Source organism: Salmo salar, chromosome ssa04, assembly GCF_905237065.1.
Source record: "Salmo salar chromosome ssa04, Ssal_v3.1, whole genome shotgun sequence".
Classification (NCBI taxonomy): domain Eukaryota; kingdom Metazoa; phylum Chordata; class Actinopteri; order Salmoniformes; family Salmonidae; genus Salmo; species Salmo salar.
The window spans coordinates 41,287,468-41,306,269 of record NC_059445.1 but is presented as its reverse complement, the minus strand read 5'-3'; the positions used below and the strand labels follow the sequence as shown (position 1 = coordinate 41,306,269).

General features: G+C 46.6%; 1 protein-coding gene across 2 annotated transcripts in view; it reads left to right on the top strand.

Annotated features, from left to right (window-relative positions):
- Positions 1–4,204: 4,204 nt before the first annotated feature.
- LOC106603099 (ephrin type-B receptor 4a) overlaps positions 4,205–18,802 on the top strand; it is a 33,124-nt gene continuing 18,526 nt past the window's right edge. For both annotated transcript variants that reach the window (XM_014196312.2, XM_014196310.2), the window contains exon 1: positions 4,205–5,222. In XM_014196312.2, coding sequence (XP_014051787.1) covers positions 5,144–5,222 — 79 coding nt within the window. In that variant the 5' untranslated portion in view covers positions 4,205–5,143. The remainder of the gene's footprint in view (positions 5,223–18,802) is intronic.

Sequence of the window (18,802 nt, the reverse complement as noted above, 5' to 3'; positions counted from 1 at the left end):
GAAAAAAATTGTGTCATGGCACCATTTTGTTTTTGCAGAGACTGTTTCATGTTGTGTTTTGGGAACAAGCCAGGAACTAACCATGCAGGTAAGGTTGGTCCTCAGCCTGGGAAGAGGAAAATGACCAGAACATTTTGTCCTTTAGGGGGCGCTCATGTTCCATTTCTGTAGAGTACTTCTCCGCAGTCTCTAGTTTCACCTACTGCAATCTTTTATTTTGGCTCTCCTTCCTTTTGTTGTGGTGTGTTTTTGTGTGCTTCTTGTTTTCCCAAATGTATTGTTTTTTGTTTTGCTCTTTCATTTTTTTCTGTCTCTCCATGTTCTCCACACCCCCCCCCCTTCTCTCTCTCTCTCCCTCCCTCTCTCCTCACTCTGCTGACACCTAGGGGACCACCCTTTTCCCTTTAGGAAATCACACAACAAAGATGCTTCCTCTGTGAGCCTGAGATTTAGAGGTGTGTGTGTGTGTGTGTGTGTGTGTGTGTGTGTGTGTGTGTGTGTGTGTGTGTGTGTGTGTGTGTGTGTGTGTGTGCTCAGTGAAGACAGAACGCATGGCACTGGGCACTGCATTGTGTGAGAGGATGAGGTGAGCCCCCCCCCCCCCCGCTTACAATGTCAAGCACTTTGAGCATTGGAAAATCACTATATAACCAGTCCCGCTTACAATGTCAAGCACTTTGAGCATTGGAAAATCACTATATAACCAGTCCCGCTTACAATGTCAAGCACTTTGAGCATTGGAAAATCACTATATAACCAGTCCATTAGGTGTGTGTGTGTGTGTGTTGCCTGTGTAGCTGCGGGTGTGCACTTGGTGTGACTAATTAATAGGGCATGAGAAGAGAGGATCACGCCATATTGGCTCCCCCAGTGTGACTAGGATCAGTCTGAGAGGCCAGTTACCATAGGCATATCTAACCCCCGACCGATCTGACAATTTGATATGCAGGGGACACTTCACCAAACCAGTAATGGGTACCTGTTCCTACAGTATTTTACTTTCACTCTCGGTGGTGAATTCTAGCTATTCAGCTTCTTCCTTTGTATGTGTGTGCTGCCTGGCAGGATCCTTCATTTGCGCTCTGTGCTGATGTTCCACCTTACACTCACGGTGTGTACAGTCTTTGTGTCATCCACATATTTTTCACCGTGGCTCAGCACTTCAGGTCACAAGTATTCCATTACCGTTTCATTCATGAGCACATTATCTCGTCAGAACTGGGTCAGCTCTAGGGTTAGCTGTTAGCCCAATGAGATTTGAAATCCCAGTACTACAGGCATATGTCTCTGTTGAATGGATTACATGAGACTGTAAAACAACACCATTATCGTCATCCTTTAACAGTAATACCTGGGTTATCTCCCTGTAAGTAACCGGGTGTATGGCCAGGGTGTCACTGAACTAGGGATACAGGCATGAGGTGTGGGATTATGGAGCCGATTTGAAAGAGTGCCGGTGTTAGGATTGGGGTGGGCTGTTTTTACGATGTGAGGGGCTGAAGGTAGGGAGGGGTTGAAGTGAAGGGAGGGGTGGGTGTACTGTATGTTGGGATGGAATGGGACAGCACCTGCTATGGCAGCAGTCTGCTTCTGTTCCATTGGCTTATGGCTGTGCTGCTTAAGGTCTCCCTGCCAGCTAAACATGAGAACATGCCCATGAGCCATGAAAGCAGTTCTTTCACAGCTCTCTCCCCTCCCTCTCTCTCTCTCACACACACACACACACACACTCTTTCTCTCTTTCCCTCATGCCCGTCTCCCATCCTCTCCCTCACTCTCACTTCCTGTGTCTCCTGTGTCCTTATCCTCTCCTCCTCCTCTCTCATCCCCAACCCCCCCCTCCCTTCCCCCTCACTGCCTCTCTCTTTTGCATAATGAATTATTTTGTGTCTGCGTTATTATTTAAATCCTGCATTCCACAGCACAACTTAGCACCCCCCCGCGCCTTTCTACCCTCCACGGTTACCATGGCAACCCCCCTACTTTCATGTTATTTCCATTTCGATATCCCAATTAAAGATGGGTGACGTGAAGTGATCACGGCGGGAGGAGAGGGGCTGAGGAAGACTGCAGCTGAGCGCCTTTGGGGGTAATCGCGGTGACTGTGCAGTTATAAATCAGTCATCGGTATTATGGATGGGAAGGCTAAATGTTGTGTTGCGTATCAGAAGCAGAGATAAGCCGTCGGTGATTGCTAACTCACACCTGCTCCACTGTCTGGGGGATAGAGGGTGGACGGGTTTTGGTCCGAGCTGTAACAGTAGCATCAGATGTCCTGAGGCCATGGCAGAACAGTAGCCTGCTCATAGCCCCCCTCCCCCCTCCCCCATTTACACACACTGACGCTGAACCGCAGCAGTCTTCACACCTCTGTGGCACTGTGTGAGTCTCAGCCCTTCACGCTGTGTGTTTCTTTCATTCGTTATTTCTGGTTCCCTCTGTTCTCACCTCCACCGTGTCTCTGTCTCAGCCCAGAGAGGGAAGCCCCAGAAGTCTCGCCCAACACCCTCAGAGCTGTTAGCATATGTGTAAGGGAACATGGGGTTTATGGCCCGCTGTGGACGCGTCTCTGAGAAACTTGCTGATCCAGCCTTATTCCCACCAACGTCTGCCTTTCATTCACATTGACAGAGTGAAAGACAGTGTTGTATACTGCTGATGTAGTATTGTGTAGAGTATGAATGGATCTTGTCCAGGAGTGTGTGTGTGTGTGTGTTAGACCTGACCCCATTTAACCTTCATCTGACCCAGTTACCCATGGACCAGACTTTTTTGGGGCCACCTTGGACTCAAAAACACAACCAAATATGCTTCTCACTGCAACACACAGCTGCCTACACCACCTGCACTATGGGTGTACAGGTATGGTTTTGGTATTGGTTGTGTGTTTTCTATGCATACTGCTCATATTCTGTATCTGTGGCATATAAATGTCGGTCAAAGTGATATTTTCGTGCAAATAGCTCAATTCAACACCATTGATTATAATGCCCTAATTATTATAAGCTGATTATCACATTCAGCAATGTAGGTTACATTAATTTATGTTACAGCAGTTTCTGTGTAGGACAAGGAGTTTTACGTCGCCTAATATCTCGAGTGGAAATGCTTACGTGATGTTTTTTTATTTATTTTTAGTTAACCTTTATTTAACCAGGCAAGTCAGTTAAGAACAAATTCTTATTTACAATGACGGCCTACCAAAAGGCAAAATGCCTCCTGCGGGGCCTGGGGCTGGGATTAAAAATAAAAAATATAGGACAAGACGCACATCACGACAAGAGAGACATCACAACACTACATAAAGAGAGACTTAAGACAACATAGCGTGGCAGCAACACATGAAAACACAGCATGGTGATGTGAGCATAGCATGCGCTAAATGTGGGGTGTGAAAAAGATTTGTAGGCCATTAAGTCACACACCCTAAAGAAATGAATAAAGAATCACGTAGATCTAACACAAGAAATGTCGGTTTTCTGACTTGCGGACTATACCATAATATAGGTATATCATAGAATATCATTATAAAATGCACTGTATATCATAATAAGCATTCTTTTTCATTCTCAAAGCGTTCTTGTTCTCAGCTGAGAGTGACAGTCTTCCACTGCTACTAATTGTTTTCCACCGGTCTTCCAGATAATTTACGTAAGAAAAGGACAAACCGCTCCTTCACTTTCATGAAGTCACTGCCGAGGAAATAACAGGCTAATACACAAAGTGGGCCCCTGAGACCCTGAATTGAGAGTGCATTTATTTGCATGGGAATGACATGAAACCAGACACAAGTCTGCTGGTTTCTTCACCATATAGATGGTAGTAAGTCGCCTACATATATTGTATGCTTGCAGAGCAGACTGGGACGAAACTAAAGACCATAAAAGAGAACATTGTAATATTATCTCCACATCCCAAAAACCTGTAGGCTATTTCAATGCGTGTATCATGAATGAAACACGATACCACTTTTGGTATGAGCAATATCACTCACCAGTATTTAGGCTACAGAAACTCTCAACAACGAAAAGGAAGACACAGCTCTTCCCCATGAAATACAAGATCGCAAAAAAAAGATCACAAAAGTGGGGTCGAGTGAATGCATACATTGATTTTCATATTCCTATTTGACTGACAGCTGAAATTGACCTATGATTGGCCGAAAGTGTGTGCGTGAAGGCGGGGCGTATGCAGTCAGTGGAGGTTCGTGCTGTTCGACTGTGATTGTGTGGTGAAACATCCCCAGTGAGACGACTACGAGTGGACGGTGGATAAGTCCATAACTTTTTGGTTTTTGTTTATTTGACCCGAAAGTGATTTATCGCAACAACAAAAAAAAATATTACTTAAACTCTTTAATTTGTCAATCATTCTACATCACTGGAAACGTACAGGCAGTGGCAACGAGACACGCAGTTGTTCCCGACCCATCGACTCGATTTTTTTTTTTAGGAGGATTTTTACCAAAGAATATTCATACAATTATTGTTCTGGTCGTTTGGAAAGAAAATAGGCTACCGAAACGAACAAAACGCAGCAGTAACATTATTTTCGTTCACGTTGAGAATCGAGGGGGGTTTTCAAGTGCTTTAATTGCGGAGTCTAGACATCGAATTGAGAGGACATTTGGGAGAAGCAGAGGGCTCACGGACAAAGAGTGGACCGAATCCATCCCAAGGAGACGATAAGTTTCACATACATGCGTCCCCTTTTTCAATATGACAGAGGGGACATAGGACAACGGTGCTATATAATTGTACAGCCAAGCGATACAATATTCTTTACCACTCTAAAGGAAAGTTTTCTATAATATGAAAGTTCATATTTGATTGACTATGCTAGATTTGTAAAGAAACTGGTGGTTGATTTTAATTTTTTTTATCGACTCATTCCATGAGATATTGACTTGCAGCCGTCCGTCAAAGCAAGGTTTTCCTCGAAATGTTGTGACCACATTTTTGCATTACTCATTCCCAGTGAAACTGGTGTTTGAACTGTGGTCCGCGTCAGATGTGGTCAGTGTTGCGGCCAATGGGTACACGGTCCAGCTGACGGTGCCACTACATTCCCAGTTACTCGTTTTTTTTTTTTACCAACACGACCGAAGGAGTTCGTTTATATTACGGATAATTTGTATGCCATTATGAATTTCATATCCAGGCGCATTGCCCCACTTTGGCTGGTCCTGCTGGAATGTGTGCTTCTGTCGACAGCAGAGGAAGGTAGGTTGGATTACCTCCTGTACAATGTTCTCAAATATAACACGGCTGTTTCATGTTCTGTCATCGTGCTTATTATCGACGAAAAATGTGCGGTGGGGTTATTAGGTTGCCTAATAATAGGTTATTGAAAATATGATTAAGGCCCATTTTGCCTTCAGATTGTGGTTACATTGTAACAACAGCACCGTTACGTTGTAACAGCCGGCCGCACATGGCAATGTAACATGCTAGTTGACAATTATCGTGATGGTTAATCAATCATACACTCCTACATTAACTATGTTTACTGTACAGTATGTTGTCTTTGTATAGAGAATCGTCACCCTCCACTATCTAACTATTGCAAGGAGACTTTTCCCGTTAATGAAGATTAACTTGACTGGCCTGCACAAGAGCCTATGCAAGTGTCTGTACATAGCATTTTAAAAACAGCCCAAGACAACATAAATACCTGGATTCATTTAAGATACAAAGGTGATAATGAATTAGCTGTGTGTGTGTGTGTGTGTGTGTGTGTGTGTGTGTGTGTGTGTGTGTGTGTGTGTGTGTGTGTGTGTGTGTGAATTTAGTGTGTCTTCATGTATGTGTTCTGGAAAGGTGTGGAACAGCACAGAAATGGTCTGTGTGGAAACATACTTTTAGCCATGTAGAGTATGTGGACACCTGCTCGTCGAACGTCTCCTTCCAAAATCATGGGTATTAATATGGAGTTGGTCCCCCTTTGCTGCTTTAACAACCTCCACACTCTACTAGATGTTGGAACATTGCTGCGGTGACTTGCAGCGATTCAGCCACGAGCATTAGTGAGGTCGGGCTCTGATGTTAAGAGATTAGGCCTGGCTCGAAGCCGGCGGTCCAATTCATCCCAAAGGTGTTCGATGGGGTTGAGGTTAGGGCTCTGTGCAGGCCAGTCAAGTTCTTCCACACCGATCTCAACACACCATTTCTGTATGGACCTCGCTTTGTGCACAGGGGCATTGTCATGCTGAAACTGGAAAAGGCCTTCACCAAACTGTTGACACAAAGTTGGAAGCTCAGAATCGTCTAGAATGTCATTGTATGCTGTAGCGTTAAGATTTCCCTTCACTAAGGGGCCTAGCCTGAACCATGAAAAACAGCCTCAGACCATTATTCCTCCTCCACCAAACTTTACAGTTGGCACTATGCATTCGGGCAGGTAGCGTTCTCCTCGCATCCTCCAAACCCAGATTTGTCAGGAGGACTGTCAGATAGTGAAGCTTGATTCATCACTCCAGAGAAGGTGTTTTCACTGCCCCGGAGTCCAATGGCGACAAGCTTTAAGCCACTCTAGTCGATGCTTGGCATTACGCATGGTGATCTTATGCTTGTGTGCGGCTGCTCGGCCATGGAAACCCATCTCAAGATCCCAACAAACAGTTATTGTGCTGACCTTGCTTCCAGAGGCAGTTTGGAACTCTGTTGTGAGTGTTGCAATCGAGGACAGACGGTTTTTATACGCTTCAGCACTCAGCTTCCCCGTTCTGTGAGCTTGTGTGGCCTACGACTTCGCGGCTGAGCCATGGTTGGTCCTAGATGTTTCCACTTCACAATAACAGCACTTACAGTTGACCGGGGCAGCTCTAGCAGGGCAGAAATTTTACGAACTGACTTGTTGGAAAGGTGGCATCCTATGACAGTGCCACATTGAAAGTCACAAAGCTCTTCAGTAAGGCCGTTCTACTGTCAATTTGTTTTTCTATGGAGATTGCCTTTCTGTGTGCTCGATTTTATTCACCTGTCGACAACGGGAGTGACTGAAATATCCAAATCCACTCTTTTGAAGGGGTGTCCACATACTTTTGGCCACACAGTGTACCAGCCTCTAGACCGCATCCACCCAGACCATTTCTACGGCGTCTCACTACCAATCAATCCCGAACGGCATGGCTCGGATTAGTTCCACATTACATGCTGAAATGAAGACACCTGGTCCCTGCTATCTACAAACAATTAACATGGTGCTGTTTGACAGGCATGGATAGCTCCCGAGCACGCCTATGGCATTACAGGTGATTTGAAGGGATCCGTTGGGTATGCCTACTACAACCTCACTGTAGTTAGCCACAGCAACGCCGAAATCGATTCACAATTGTGTTTTTAGTTGATTAATTGAAGTTAAGCTCTTTTATTTAATTTTTTTTCGGTTTTGCCCTCAGTCAGTGTCTGAACTATTGCGATTCACTCTACGTCCTGGCCTGTAATGCTACTCTGTAGGCCTGCTTCACTTCCATTGAGAAGGTTTTTTGTTGTTGAGGATCTAGGCCTAGAATGTATCGTTTTCATGTCATGAACCCACCTCCAACATCTGTTCGCTAATTCCCTTTTCAACTCCCAACAGATGGAGCAGAAAGAGAAGCAACGCTGGGAGTTAGGCTAATCTATTGAATGTGACCTCTCCCTTATCTTCTGAAACTCCACTTAAACATCTTATTTACTTTTTTTGGGATAATATTCACAGGGCATTTGACGGTTTTTGAAGTGTTACCTCCGTGTGGTGACTGCAGGACTGTGAAGGTATTAAAAAGGGCAATGCTGGTGATGATTAATTTGGCCCAAGTTAAGCTTGGTGTTCGTGGGGGGTAGATTGGATTCTGTCCACAGGGTAAGATCCTCAAAAGTGCCCCAAACCCTCTGAGATTAGACAGTGTGTGTGTGTGTGTGTGTGTGTGTGTGTGTGTGTGTGTGTGTGTGTGTGTGTGTGTGTGTGTGTGTGTGCGTGTGTGTGCGCGTGAATGATTAAACAAAGGCTAATCCCTGTGCATATTGTATATTAGATATTTAGTGGTCTTTGTCGGGAAGAGTTTGAAGAAGGAATACACTTGTGAGCCGGTGAGCCTTCACAATCAGCCTCCAAGATGAACTAGCACCCCAACAGACACCACTCTGAAGGCCCATCCTCTCTCTGTTGCGTTCTCATTTCCTCCACCTACGCTTCTTTCTCTCTCTCTCTCTCTCTCTCGCTCTCTCTCTCTCCCTCGCTCTTTCTCATACTTTGAATAGAGTGCCGCGATGAGTGACATTCTGCTTCACAACCCGTAAACCCAATGTCTAAAACCAGCAAACGCTAAAATATTGTTTTTATTCCGAATGCAAGAGGCCCTAGGTGAAAGAGTTAGGCCCCCCCCCCCCCCTTTTTATTTTGTTACTCTTTCCGTTGACTCTCTTCTCTGCTGTGTGAGCGAGGCAGTGCAGTCTGGACTTACCACTGTCTGCCCCGCCGCGGAAATGCGGATTTCTTCCCCCTGAAATCCTATTAAATGGAACTGATTTTTATAAGAGAGGGATTTGCATTTAAAGCAATCCTCCCCCCTTACTGACACCCTCAGCCCATCATCCTCTGTGGCTTAATCCCACGATTAGCCCCTTGAAGAGTTAAACAGGCATCCGAGTCGTGCAGCTGTAATGTACAGGCCAGTTTCCCTCTACTCTTCAGCAGCACTCTTTCTCTCTCTCTCTCTCTCTCTTTTTCTCTCGTGGCCTGATGAAGTTGCCTCGCTGGCTGGGCTCGGCCTAGACAGATGGGTTCCTGAGTGGGTCTGGGCTGGCTTATCAAGACTACTTTAGTCACAAATGAGATGCGATGCATATGGAAATATGACAGGTGGATGGTAGTCCGGGTTGATGAGGGGATAGAAAAAGCCCCGCAGTCCACCACCACCAGCCCCCCAGTCCACCACCACCAGCCCCCCAGTCCACCACCACCAGCCCCCAGTCCACCACCACCAGCCCCCCAACCCATGCATCAACGTCAGTGGCACGCTGACAGGCAGGCAAGAAGCGGGGCAGGTGACCCACGTCCTCTCCTCTGCACCTCCACCCACACACCACTCACTGTGAGAGGGGACACAATGGGGACGACTAGAGAGAGGACAGGGAATGAGGTCACAGCCTTTTTCAAATAAGACAGGGACCGAGAACGACACTTATGGAGAGAGTCATTTCTGCCAGTGGGTGAGAGGGGGAGAGACTGCTATCAAGTCAAGTAGAAATGAGAAAGGGCCGACGAGAAAGTGAGAGGGTGTGTGTCTGTGTTGAGCGTGTGTCGTAGGTGACAATCAGAAGCACCTGGCTGTGAGACAGAGGGACTTCCCATGCCTGTGCGCTCGCTGTGATTCCCCCGAGCCCCAGAATATCTGTCCTATATACAGTAACGACACTGAGGCTCAGCAGGCAGCGGGCTTCCAGTCCCACCACACAGCTACTCAGACGAGAGAGAGAGAGAGAGAGAGAGAGAGAGAGAGAGAGAGAGAGAGAGAGAGAGAGAGTACACGACGTGTTCACACTGGTTTCACCATTTCATCCATCATCATGCGAGATATCTCCGTCTCGTTTCCCTCTTTGGAACCTACCAAAATCTGTTCCAAAGCCTGTACCCCCTCAATGTGTCTGGCTTTCCTTGGCTGCTGAAAGGGAGAAAGAGGGGGATGAGTCAGAATGAAAGAGAAGACCCATGCAGGGCGAGTATTCTCTTGTATCTGGGCTTGGACGTGCCGATCTTTGGATGGTTGATGTAGCCTAAGTCTGTGCTGCCATTCAGAGTGACTGTCTTCCAGCTTCAAGCTGTTCACCTCCCACTGCGGATTAGTCACTGAGAGCCTGTGTGTGTTTGCGCGTGTGTGTGGTGTGTCTGCATGTTTCATGTCACAAGGACCATAGACAGTTGGAATAGTCTGTAATGTTATTCTGTAACCAATGGGGACCCCAAAAGCTTGATGTGTTAAAGAAGGCAGATATTGGAGAGAGCCCCGACACTAAATGTTGGTCGTATTATGTTCCGCAGTCGATGTGTGTACTTATTTTCCGTCAGAGCATATTCGAGTGCGTCTGCAGAAGTGTGTGTGTGTGTGTGTGTGTGTGTGTGTGTGTGTGTGTGTGTGTGAGAGTTGACCTTTTGTTTGGTATTTTTCCCAGTGTTCAGTGGGAGGGAGACTCTCTCAGTGTGACTGACATGGAGATGCATGCAAACACATTTTTTTTCGTCCAGAGATAATTATAAGGCAGCGAATTGAGTCGTGGGATGGGGAGAGAGTAGTGGGCGGAACGGCGGAAGATTGAACGGCAGAATTACAAAGACAAAAAGAACCACGAAAAGCAAACCGACGGTAAACATGCTAAAAGTGCACGGAGGTTATACAGAATTTGAAAACGGACCTGTATCAGAGCCAAAGTGTGTGCTTCCTTCAACCCATGAGGAGAGTTCGCGAACTATCTTTATAATCTCTTTGCAAATTCTTCTGAACGTACAGAGTCATCGCCGTCACGCCTGTTACCGCTGAGTCCCTATCAGTTATTAAACAGAAACCATTACAAACAAACACAACTCCTTTTAATTGGAGGTTGACTCTATCCTAAACCCTTTGTTCTAAACACACCGTTGTTTCCCCCTCAGTAATCGGCGAGGTTACTCCATCTTGTAGCGAGCTGTTCCACGGTGGTTCTCTCTAAGGGATGGAGGTGAGGACTCGAGAGTTCTTTTTGTTCCACTCCAGCTCTACTTAATTAGGCTTTTATGGAGATTAATCTCACAAATAGCTCAGTGTCTTTTGTTAGCCAGGGGAGGAAGATGTGGGAAGTCACCTGGACTCTTTCAGATCACCCCTTTTGGTGTGAGATTAGCTAAAGGACTCAAAATCAAACCAGCGAGAGACAAACCCAGAACATTACGACTGCTGAACAATCTCCGTAAATTAGCTAGCTGAAACGTGACAGAAATGTTGTGGTAATATTTCCCTACGTTCTGGAGACAACTACCGCAGTCTGTCGTGTGGAAATGCTGCTGTCTCTACTTCTCTATCTTCTGCTGTGGCACGGGAATTTCAGCCACCGTATTTTACCCCAAAATTCAGAGGATTGAGTCAATTGGAGCCTGCACATTTCGGAGCCAAAATGAATACCAGACTCGGAGGGTAGGTTTAAGACACTTAATCCCCACTGCTATGGTCAGCCATTTTGGTTCCCAGCTAGCTGTGTTATTTAACTCTGGCTGCATACCCACACAGAAAAGTGACCCTGTCCAGTTCTAATAGCCAGTAGCCTGCTCCCAACAGTCACTGGATCAGGTTGTGGCTTGGGAGGGAAGGAGAGCACAGGGACCCTAGCATCTACCTGCCTGGACCAGCCTGTTTGGCATGCATCCCTGAAGAGGAGTACATCCAACTAGGAGTCCAACATTAACACCCTCATTCTCACTTTCTTTCCTCACTCCGTTCTCTCTCTCTCTCTCTCTCTCTCTCTATATATATATATTTACAGTATATACACTGTGTGTACAAAACATTAGGCACACCTTCCTAATATTGAGTTACACTCCCTTTTCCCCTCAGAACAGCCTCAATTTGTCGGGGTATGGACAATGTGTCAAAAGCGTTCAACAGGGATGCTGGCCCATGTTGACTCCAATGCTTCCCACAGTTGTGTCCTTTGGGTGGTGGACCACTCTTGATAGACACGGGAAACTATTGAGTGTGAAAAACCCAGCAGCGTTGCAGTTCTTGACACAGTCAAACCGGTGTACCTGGCACCTACTACCATACCCGGTTAAAGGCACTTAAATCTTTCGTCTTGTCCGTTCACCCTCTGAATGGCACACACACACAATCCATGTCTCAATTGTCTCAAGGCTTAAAAATCCTTCTTTAACCTGTCTCCCCTTCATCTACACTGATTGAAGAGGTTTAACAGATGACATCAATAAGGGATCATAGCTTTAACCTGGATTCACCTGGTCAGTTTGTCATGGAAAAGGTGTTCCTAATGTTTTGTTCGCTCAGTGACATAGATGTACCTCTCAAACACACACAGGCTACATGTAAACACACACAGGTCCATGCGCTATCACAACGGGGCCCTTATTGTAAAGAGCAGAGAGTGAAGTGTATTGTTTCCTCAGAGGGCCTCTCGCTCCAGTAGGTCTGCTGAATGCAGTGTGAGGATGTCAGTGGCCAGTCCATCACTCCTCAGCTCCCTCCAGATCAGGAGAGGAGCAGGAAGCAGGGAGGAGGGGAGTGGGATTAGAGGAGAGGGGGAGACCTAATCTCACAGGCTCAACTCCATGTCAAACACACAAACACACACACTCTAAGAACTGCCGGTCTGCACAAACACACACACACACACTCATGCTCACATGCACATGAATAGTGGAAGGCGTTGTCTTAGTGGCAAAATGCCCTGATAAGCTTCCACTAGTCTCTTTTCTTCTCTCCCTTTCTCCCTTCATCTGTTTCTGTCTCTCTCTCCCTCCCAGCTGTCCCATAACTGCTTAACCCAGGTCAGCCCTGTCCAACACTCTCCCGCCCACCCTTCTCCCCACTCTTCTCTCCGCTCGCCCTCTGTTTTTCCTGCTCTTTCCCTCTCTCCCCTCCGCATGTTCTCCCATCCTACCCTAACCTGAATCTCTGTTCTCTCCCTCTCCTTCTCAGCTACCCTCCCCCTTTTGCTGTTCCTCTTCCCTTCTCTCTTTCCTACTCTATCTCTCCCTCTCTCTCTAGGCGTATAGGGGGTAATTGGCACTCTGAGTTTCCTTAATTAAAGCGGGGGTCTAATTGTAGTCGATGCAGGGCGAAGGCTCACAGGCCTATAATTTCCCTATCACACTCCAGAGCCACTGGAGGGGAAAGAGAGGGAGAGAAAGCAAGAGAGCGGAAGGGCAAGTAGCGGAGAGGTAGAGAAGAAAGTGAAGAAGTCGGTCTGTGATTAAAGAGAGGGTTTGTGTTCCAACTCGATGGAGTCATGCTGTCATATTCAAGGTCACTTATGCAAAGAGCAGAGGCATTTGGGTTTATTCACCTGCTATGTGGAGTGGATGGGGTCGGAGCCTACGGGGACAGAGCTGGTAGTAGGAATCCTAGACTCTTCTGTACAGCCAGGCCCTGCTCTCTGGGGTGGTGGAAGGCCAGGATGAAGGATGGCACCAGCTTATATGGAACACTCTTGGGCAGGGGTCTAAGACCTGCTGGTCTGCAAAAAGCAGCAGGTGTGTGTGTGTGTGTGTGTGTGTGTGTGTGTGTGTGTGTGTGTGTGTGTGTGTGTGTGTGTGTGTGTGTGTGTGTGTGTGTGTGTGTTCAGTCAGCCCCATCTCAATGATAACGTCCATTTACTGTTGGATGGCCTGTACTCTCTTGGACATGTTTTTTCTAAAAGGGTTCTTCGAGGCCTCCCGAGTGGCGCAGCGATCTAAGGCACTGCATCGTAGTGCTTAAGGCGTCACTACAGACCCGGGTTCGATCCCAGGCTGTGTCACAGCCTGCTGTAGTTGGGAGACCCATGATGCGGCTTACAATTGGCCCAGCATCGTCCGGGTTAGGAGAGGGTTTGGCCAACCGGGATGTCCTTGTCCCATTGCGCTCTAGCGACTCTTTGTGGCTGGCCGGGCACTTGCAAGCTGACTGCAGTCGCCGGTTGTACGGTGTTTCCCCCGACATATTGGTGCTCGGTGTTAAGCGATTGGTTCGGAGATTCGGAGGACGCATGGCTCTCAACCGTCGCCTCTCCCGAGTCCATACAGGAGTTGCAGTGATGGGACAAGACTGTAACTACCAATTGGAAATTGCGGAGAAAAATGGGTCCCCATAGGAGAACTGTTACGAGAATTTTCAATCCCAATGTTCATAAACTGAACTTCAATTAAACTACTCAGTCTGCACCCCAGAGTTTGTAAGATTCTGGTTGAATGAAACAGACAGAGGCCCAGCTTACAATAATCAGAATGTTTATTCACGAGAGCTCTGAAAATTATACAATGCACATAGCCTTTTATACCTCACATAAATGCCCCTCCTCTTCTCTAACACTGTCAATGCTGTTTACAAGTCTTCTCCAACACATACATTGCTTATCATATCCTGCAACATGTTACATAATCTACTGCAAGCCTAACGGTTTCTCCCCTCCTGGGAGGGGTGTGACGCTCGTCGTAGAGAGGAGACCAAGGTGCAGCGTGGTAAGTGCTCATGATTAATATTTATTATAACTCAGAACACTAAATCAAAACAACAAACAAAGGGAAACGAACGTCACGTTCTGCAGGCTTTACTGAGCTGTACAAAAGCAAGATCCCACAACTGAAGGAGGGAAAAAGGGCTGCCTAAATATGATTCCCAATCAGAGACAACGATAGACAGCTGCCTCTGATTAGGAACCATACTCGGCTAAACACAAAGAAATAGAAAACATAGAATGCCCACCCCACACCCTGACCTAACCAAACAGAGAAAAATGTCTCTCTCAGGTCAGGGCGTGACATGGAGAGACCTCTGTCCTGTTATCAGTTTCACAGTGGTCACAAGTTGTCTGTCACAAGCTATCTGTTAACAGTTTCCCTTTTCCTTGAATGTCTCACTTACATTACTAAATAGTAAAGTCTTAGCTTGTCCTACACACATTTCGAGAATTAGTCTTAAAATCACTCAGTTATATGTTTTCAGGGTGGAATCATTTAGACATTACCTTAAACATATAAATTCCATTATCAAGAACCCTTTTGGGTTCCATTTAAAACCCTCTATAGAAAGGGTTCTACATGGAACCCAAAAGGGTTCTACCTGCAACCAAAAAGTGTTCTTCAAAGTAGGGCTGACCCAATATAGTCGACTGGTTGATAGGCTGTTGGTCGACCAAGATTTTTTTAGGCAAGCAGTGGCAAATATATTTAAAAAAATGTATGGCACATGAGACCCCTGTCTGATTCACCCCTGTCTCAGTGGACTAATCCATTGCAAAGGCCACGGGGGTGGCTCACCAGTAGTACATTTACCATTAATTCCCATCATTTATCATCTACAATGTTTGTTTGATTACGGTCATTTCTGTTAATATATTATTATTCCAGTCTTACCGTTGTCATTGTCGGAGTGGACACATTGTTTGCAGAGCGCACAACCTATGCTACACGTGAGAAAAGAGAAAAAAAGTTTTGGTTTAGAGGTGGGTCTAGGCTACCTGGCCTGCATGTAAACGTAAGCTTATAAATGTGCCCATTTGGGGATCTGGTAGTATTTCTGATTGTCTTAACTCGCCACCACTGTGGAGCTTCTCACAGTCATTTTTTCTTCGCCTCAAACAGCAAGTAAACAGAGTCTGTTTTTACATCCATTGAGAATGACAATAGTTCCTCAACGTAGCCTACAGATATTTCCAGCTCTCTCCCTTTCCATAACCTGTCAGCATGAAACGGGGGGAAAATGTCATGCTCCTATCCGGTGGAAACGTCATAAAACAGGCCTACCTGATTCCTTCTTATCCCTTGAGCAAATAGTCTACAGCTGTGTCTGTTTGTCTGGAGCTCGGCCGGCGCAGGAAACTGAGGGCCCAGAATATTTATACAATGTTGCAAGTTTGCTAGCATGATTGGGCCAGACCAAGTTAAGTAGTTGATACAATGTTTCAAGTTTCTTGCAGACAGGTCATGCGTAGCCAATGTGATTTATTTGATTTTATCAAGATATTTTCTACCTGCAGGCTGCAATGTTTTTATTTGTTGGTTTATGTTGGCCATGGCAATAGAAGTTACTTTTATATTTGTATAATTTTCATTTAGATACAATTTCTATTAACCACATGACATTGATTTTGAGACATGTAGACTTTATTATAAATGAAACTGTTCCACAAAAATGTGCATATATGAAAATCAAAACTGTCACGCCGATCAGTAGGAATGGTACGATAACTTGGCACTCCAAATGGAAAAGGTTGCTGACCGCTGGTACCGGCAACTTTAGGAGTGTAATGGCAGAATCGGCAAAGGCCAGCAGTAGCAGGCAGCGGGAGGAGGAAGGTCGGAACAGGTTTACTCCTTCTGGTTAGGCTATATTCATCTCTGGCTCCCTCTTTAGTCATTTGTGTGTCTTCATTTGTAATCACAGTGCTTAAAGCATCAGACAAGCTCAGTAGCCAACATGTTGTTGATTATATTCAAACATAGGGTGTGTCTACAGTACATGAACTCTCGGTCGACTAAGATTGTTTTTTGTGGGACAGCCCAACTTCAAAGGGTTCTGCTATGGGGACAGCAAAAGAACCATTTAAGGTTCTAGATAGCACCTTTTTTTCTAAGAGTGTACTCTGTCATATAGCGCGGTACTACATGTCTGTGCATGCATACACACTGAGTAAACATAACATTAGGAACCACTTCCTAATATTGAGTTGCACCCCCATTTTGCCCTTAGAACGGCCTCAATTCGCGGTGTCGAAAGCGTTCCACAGGGATCCTGGCCCATGTTGACTCCAATGCTTCGCACATTTGTGTCAAGTTGGCTGGATGTCCTTTGGGTGGTGGACCATTCTTGATAGACACGGGAAACTGTTGAGCGTGAAAAACCCAGCAACGTTGCAGTTTTTGACACAAACCGGTGCACCTGGCACCACTACCATACCCTGTTCAAAGGCACTTAAATATTTTGTCTTGCCCGTTCACCCTCTGAATCGCACGCATACACAATCCATGTCTAAATTGTCTCAAGGCTTAAACATCCTTCTTTAACCTGTCTCCTCCCCTTCATCTACACTGATTTGAAGTGGATTTAACAAATTACATCAATACTGGATCATAGCTTTCACCTGGTCAGTCTGTCATGGAAAGAGCAGGTGTTCCTAATGTTTTGTCCACACAGTGTCGAAAAACACACAGACAGACACATGCATCCTGTCTCATAAAACATAATGATAGTTCAGTGGTAAACACTGATTACACACCTCATACTCACCACACACTCACCTCGTACTCACATGGCTAGCGTAACCGGCTGTGCCTGGAGGGGGATGACAGTTGTGTTTCCGCTGCTCCTTATGATTGATCCTCATAGGACATCAGTAGGAGCAGGTTAGGAATGGCACAGTGTGTGCACGCACGCGTGACTCCATTTTATAGTAGCACACCAGTTACCACCATGAAGACGGTGTGTAATTTGGTTTCCTGTGAACTTGAGGCAGAACACACAATGGGGAAACACCGGGTGAGATCGTGTTTTCTTCAACCCTCCATTTCCACCTCACCAGCATGCCTTCCCATTCCTCCATCTCCACCTCACCAGCATGCCTTCCCATTCCTCCATCTCCACCTCACCAGCATGCCTTCCCATTCCTCCATCTCCACCTCACCACCATGCCTTCCCATTCCTCCATCTCCACCTCACCACCATGCCTTCCCATTCCTCCATCTCCACCTCACCACCATGCCTTCCCATTCCTCCATCTCCACCTCACCACCATGCCTTCCCATTCCTCCATCTCCACCTCACCACCATGCCTTCCCATTCCTCCATCTCCACCTCACCACCATGCCTTCCCATTCCTCCATCTCCACCTCACCAGCATGCCTTCCCATTCCTCCATCTCCACCTCACCACCATGCCTTCCCATTCCTCCATCTCCACCTCACCACCATGCCTTCCCATTCCTCCATCTCCACCTCACCAGCATGCCTTCCCATTCCTCCATCTCCACCTCACCACCATGCCTTCCCATTCCTCCATCTCCACCTCACCAGCATGCCTTCCCATTCCTCCATCTCCACCTCACCAGCATGCCTTCCCATTCCTCCATCTCCACCTCACCACCATGCCTTCCCATTCCTCCATCTCCACCTCACCACCATGCCTTCCCATTCCTCCATCTCCACCTCACCACCATGCCTTCCCATTCCTCCATTGGATTTACACTTGTTCCACTCCTGTCTAAAGCTGAGAGCGACCCTGCTCCCCCTTAACACCCCTCATCTCCCTCTCTCCTTGCCCCCTGGGTGTCGATTTCTTAATTCTGGCTGTTGGATTGTGCTTATCAGCCCTCTGCAGCCTGCTACTACCAGGGAAGGATGGGAGAGAGAGAGTGGTAAAGATACGGAGGGGAAACAGGAGGGAGAGAGAGAGTGAGAGGGAGATGTCAGGGCTCTCAGGGACTGTCAATGGAGATGGAGAGAGTGAGCAATATGGATAGAGAGGGAGGGAGAAGTGTTTGGCTTGTCAGAGACAGGGAGGGGAGACTGTTAAAAGGCGCATTATATCAATTGTGCCTCAGTGTAAATGACAGTCTGTCAAACCTGCCGGTTTCATATCAGCCTATCAGAATTATTGATGGCATGGCGCTGTTCTGTTCTGTTCTAAACGCAGCTGACCCAGAAAACACACAAGTGATAGAATGAAAGTTTTCTATCTTTCCAAAAGCAGACTGTGCCAGAGAGTAGGGTGCACTAAGATAGATAGAAGTAATTCCCTTACGAGGCAGAGGGAAGGTGGGGTGAGAGAGAGAAGGAACGGAAGACAGAAGAGTGCGAAGTTAGTAACTGTGCACTGAGGACGTGTATTAATAGATCAAAGGAAGCCTGGTAGTGGGGAGATGATGTGGGCACGGCTGGGGATGGGTCATGTGACCGTCTTACCTGCAGACAGCCTGACCCCTTAGAAGGACCCCTGCAAGGAAACCCCTTAGGGACGGACAGACTCTAAAAACACACCGCTGGGCTTCTGATGGAAGGAAACCTCATTCCATCAATAAGTCATGGGCGGACCACAATGCAGCAAAGAGCCAATCTACCGAGGGACGTCTGGGGGGGGAAGAGG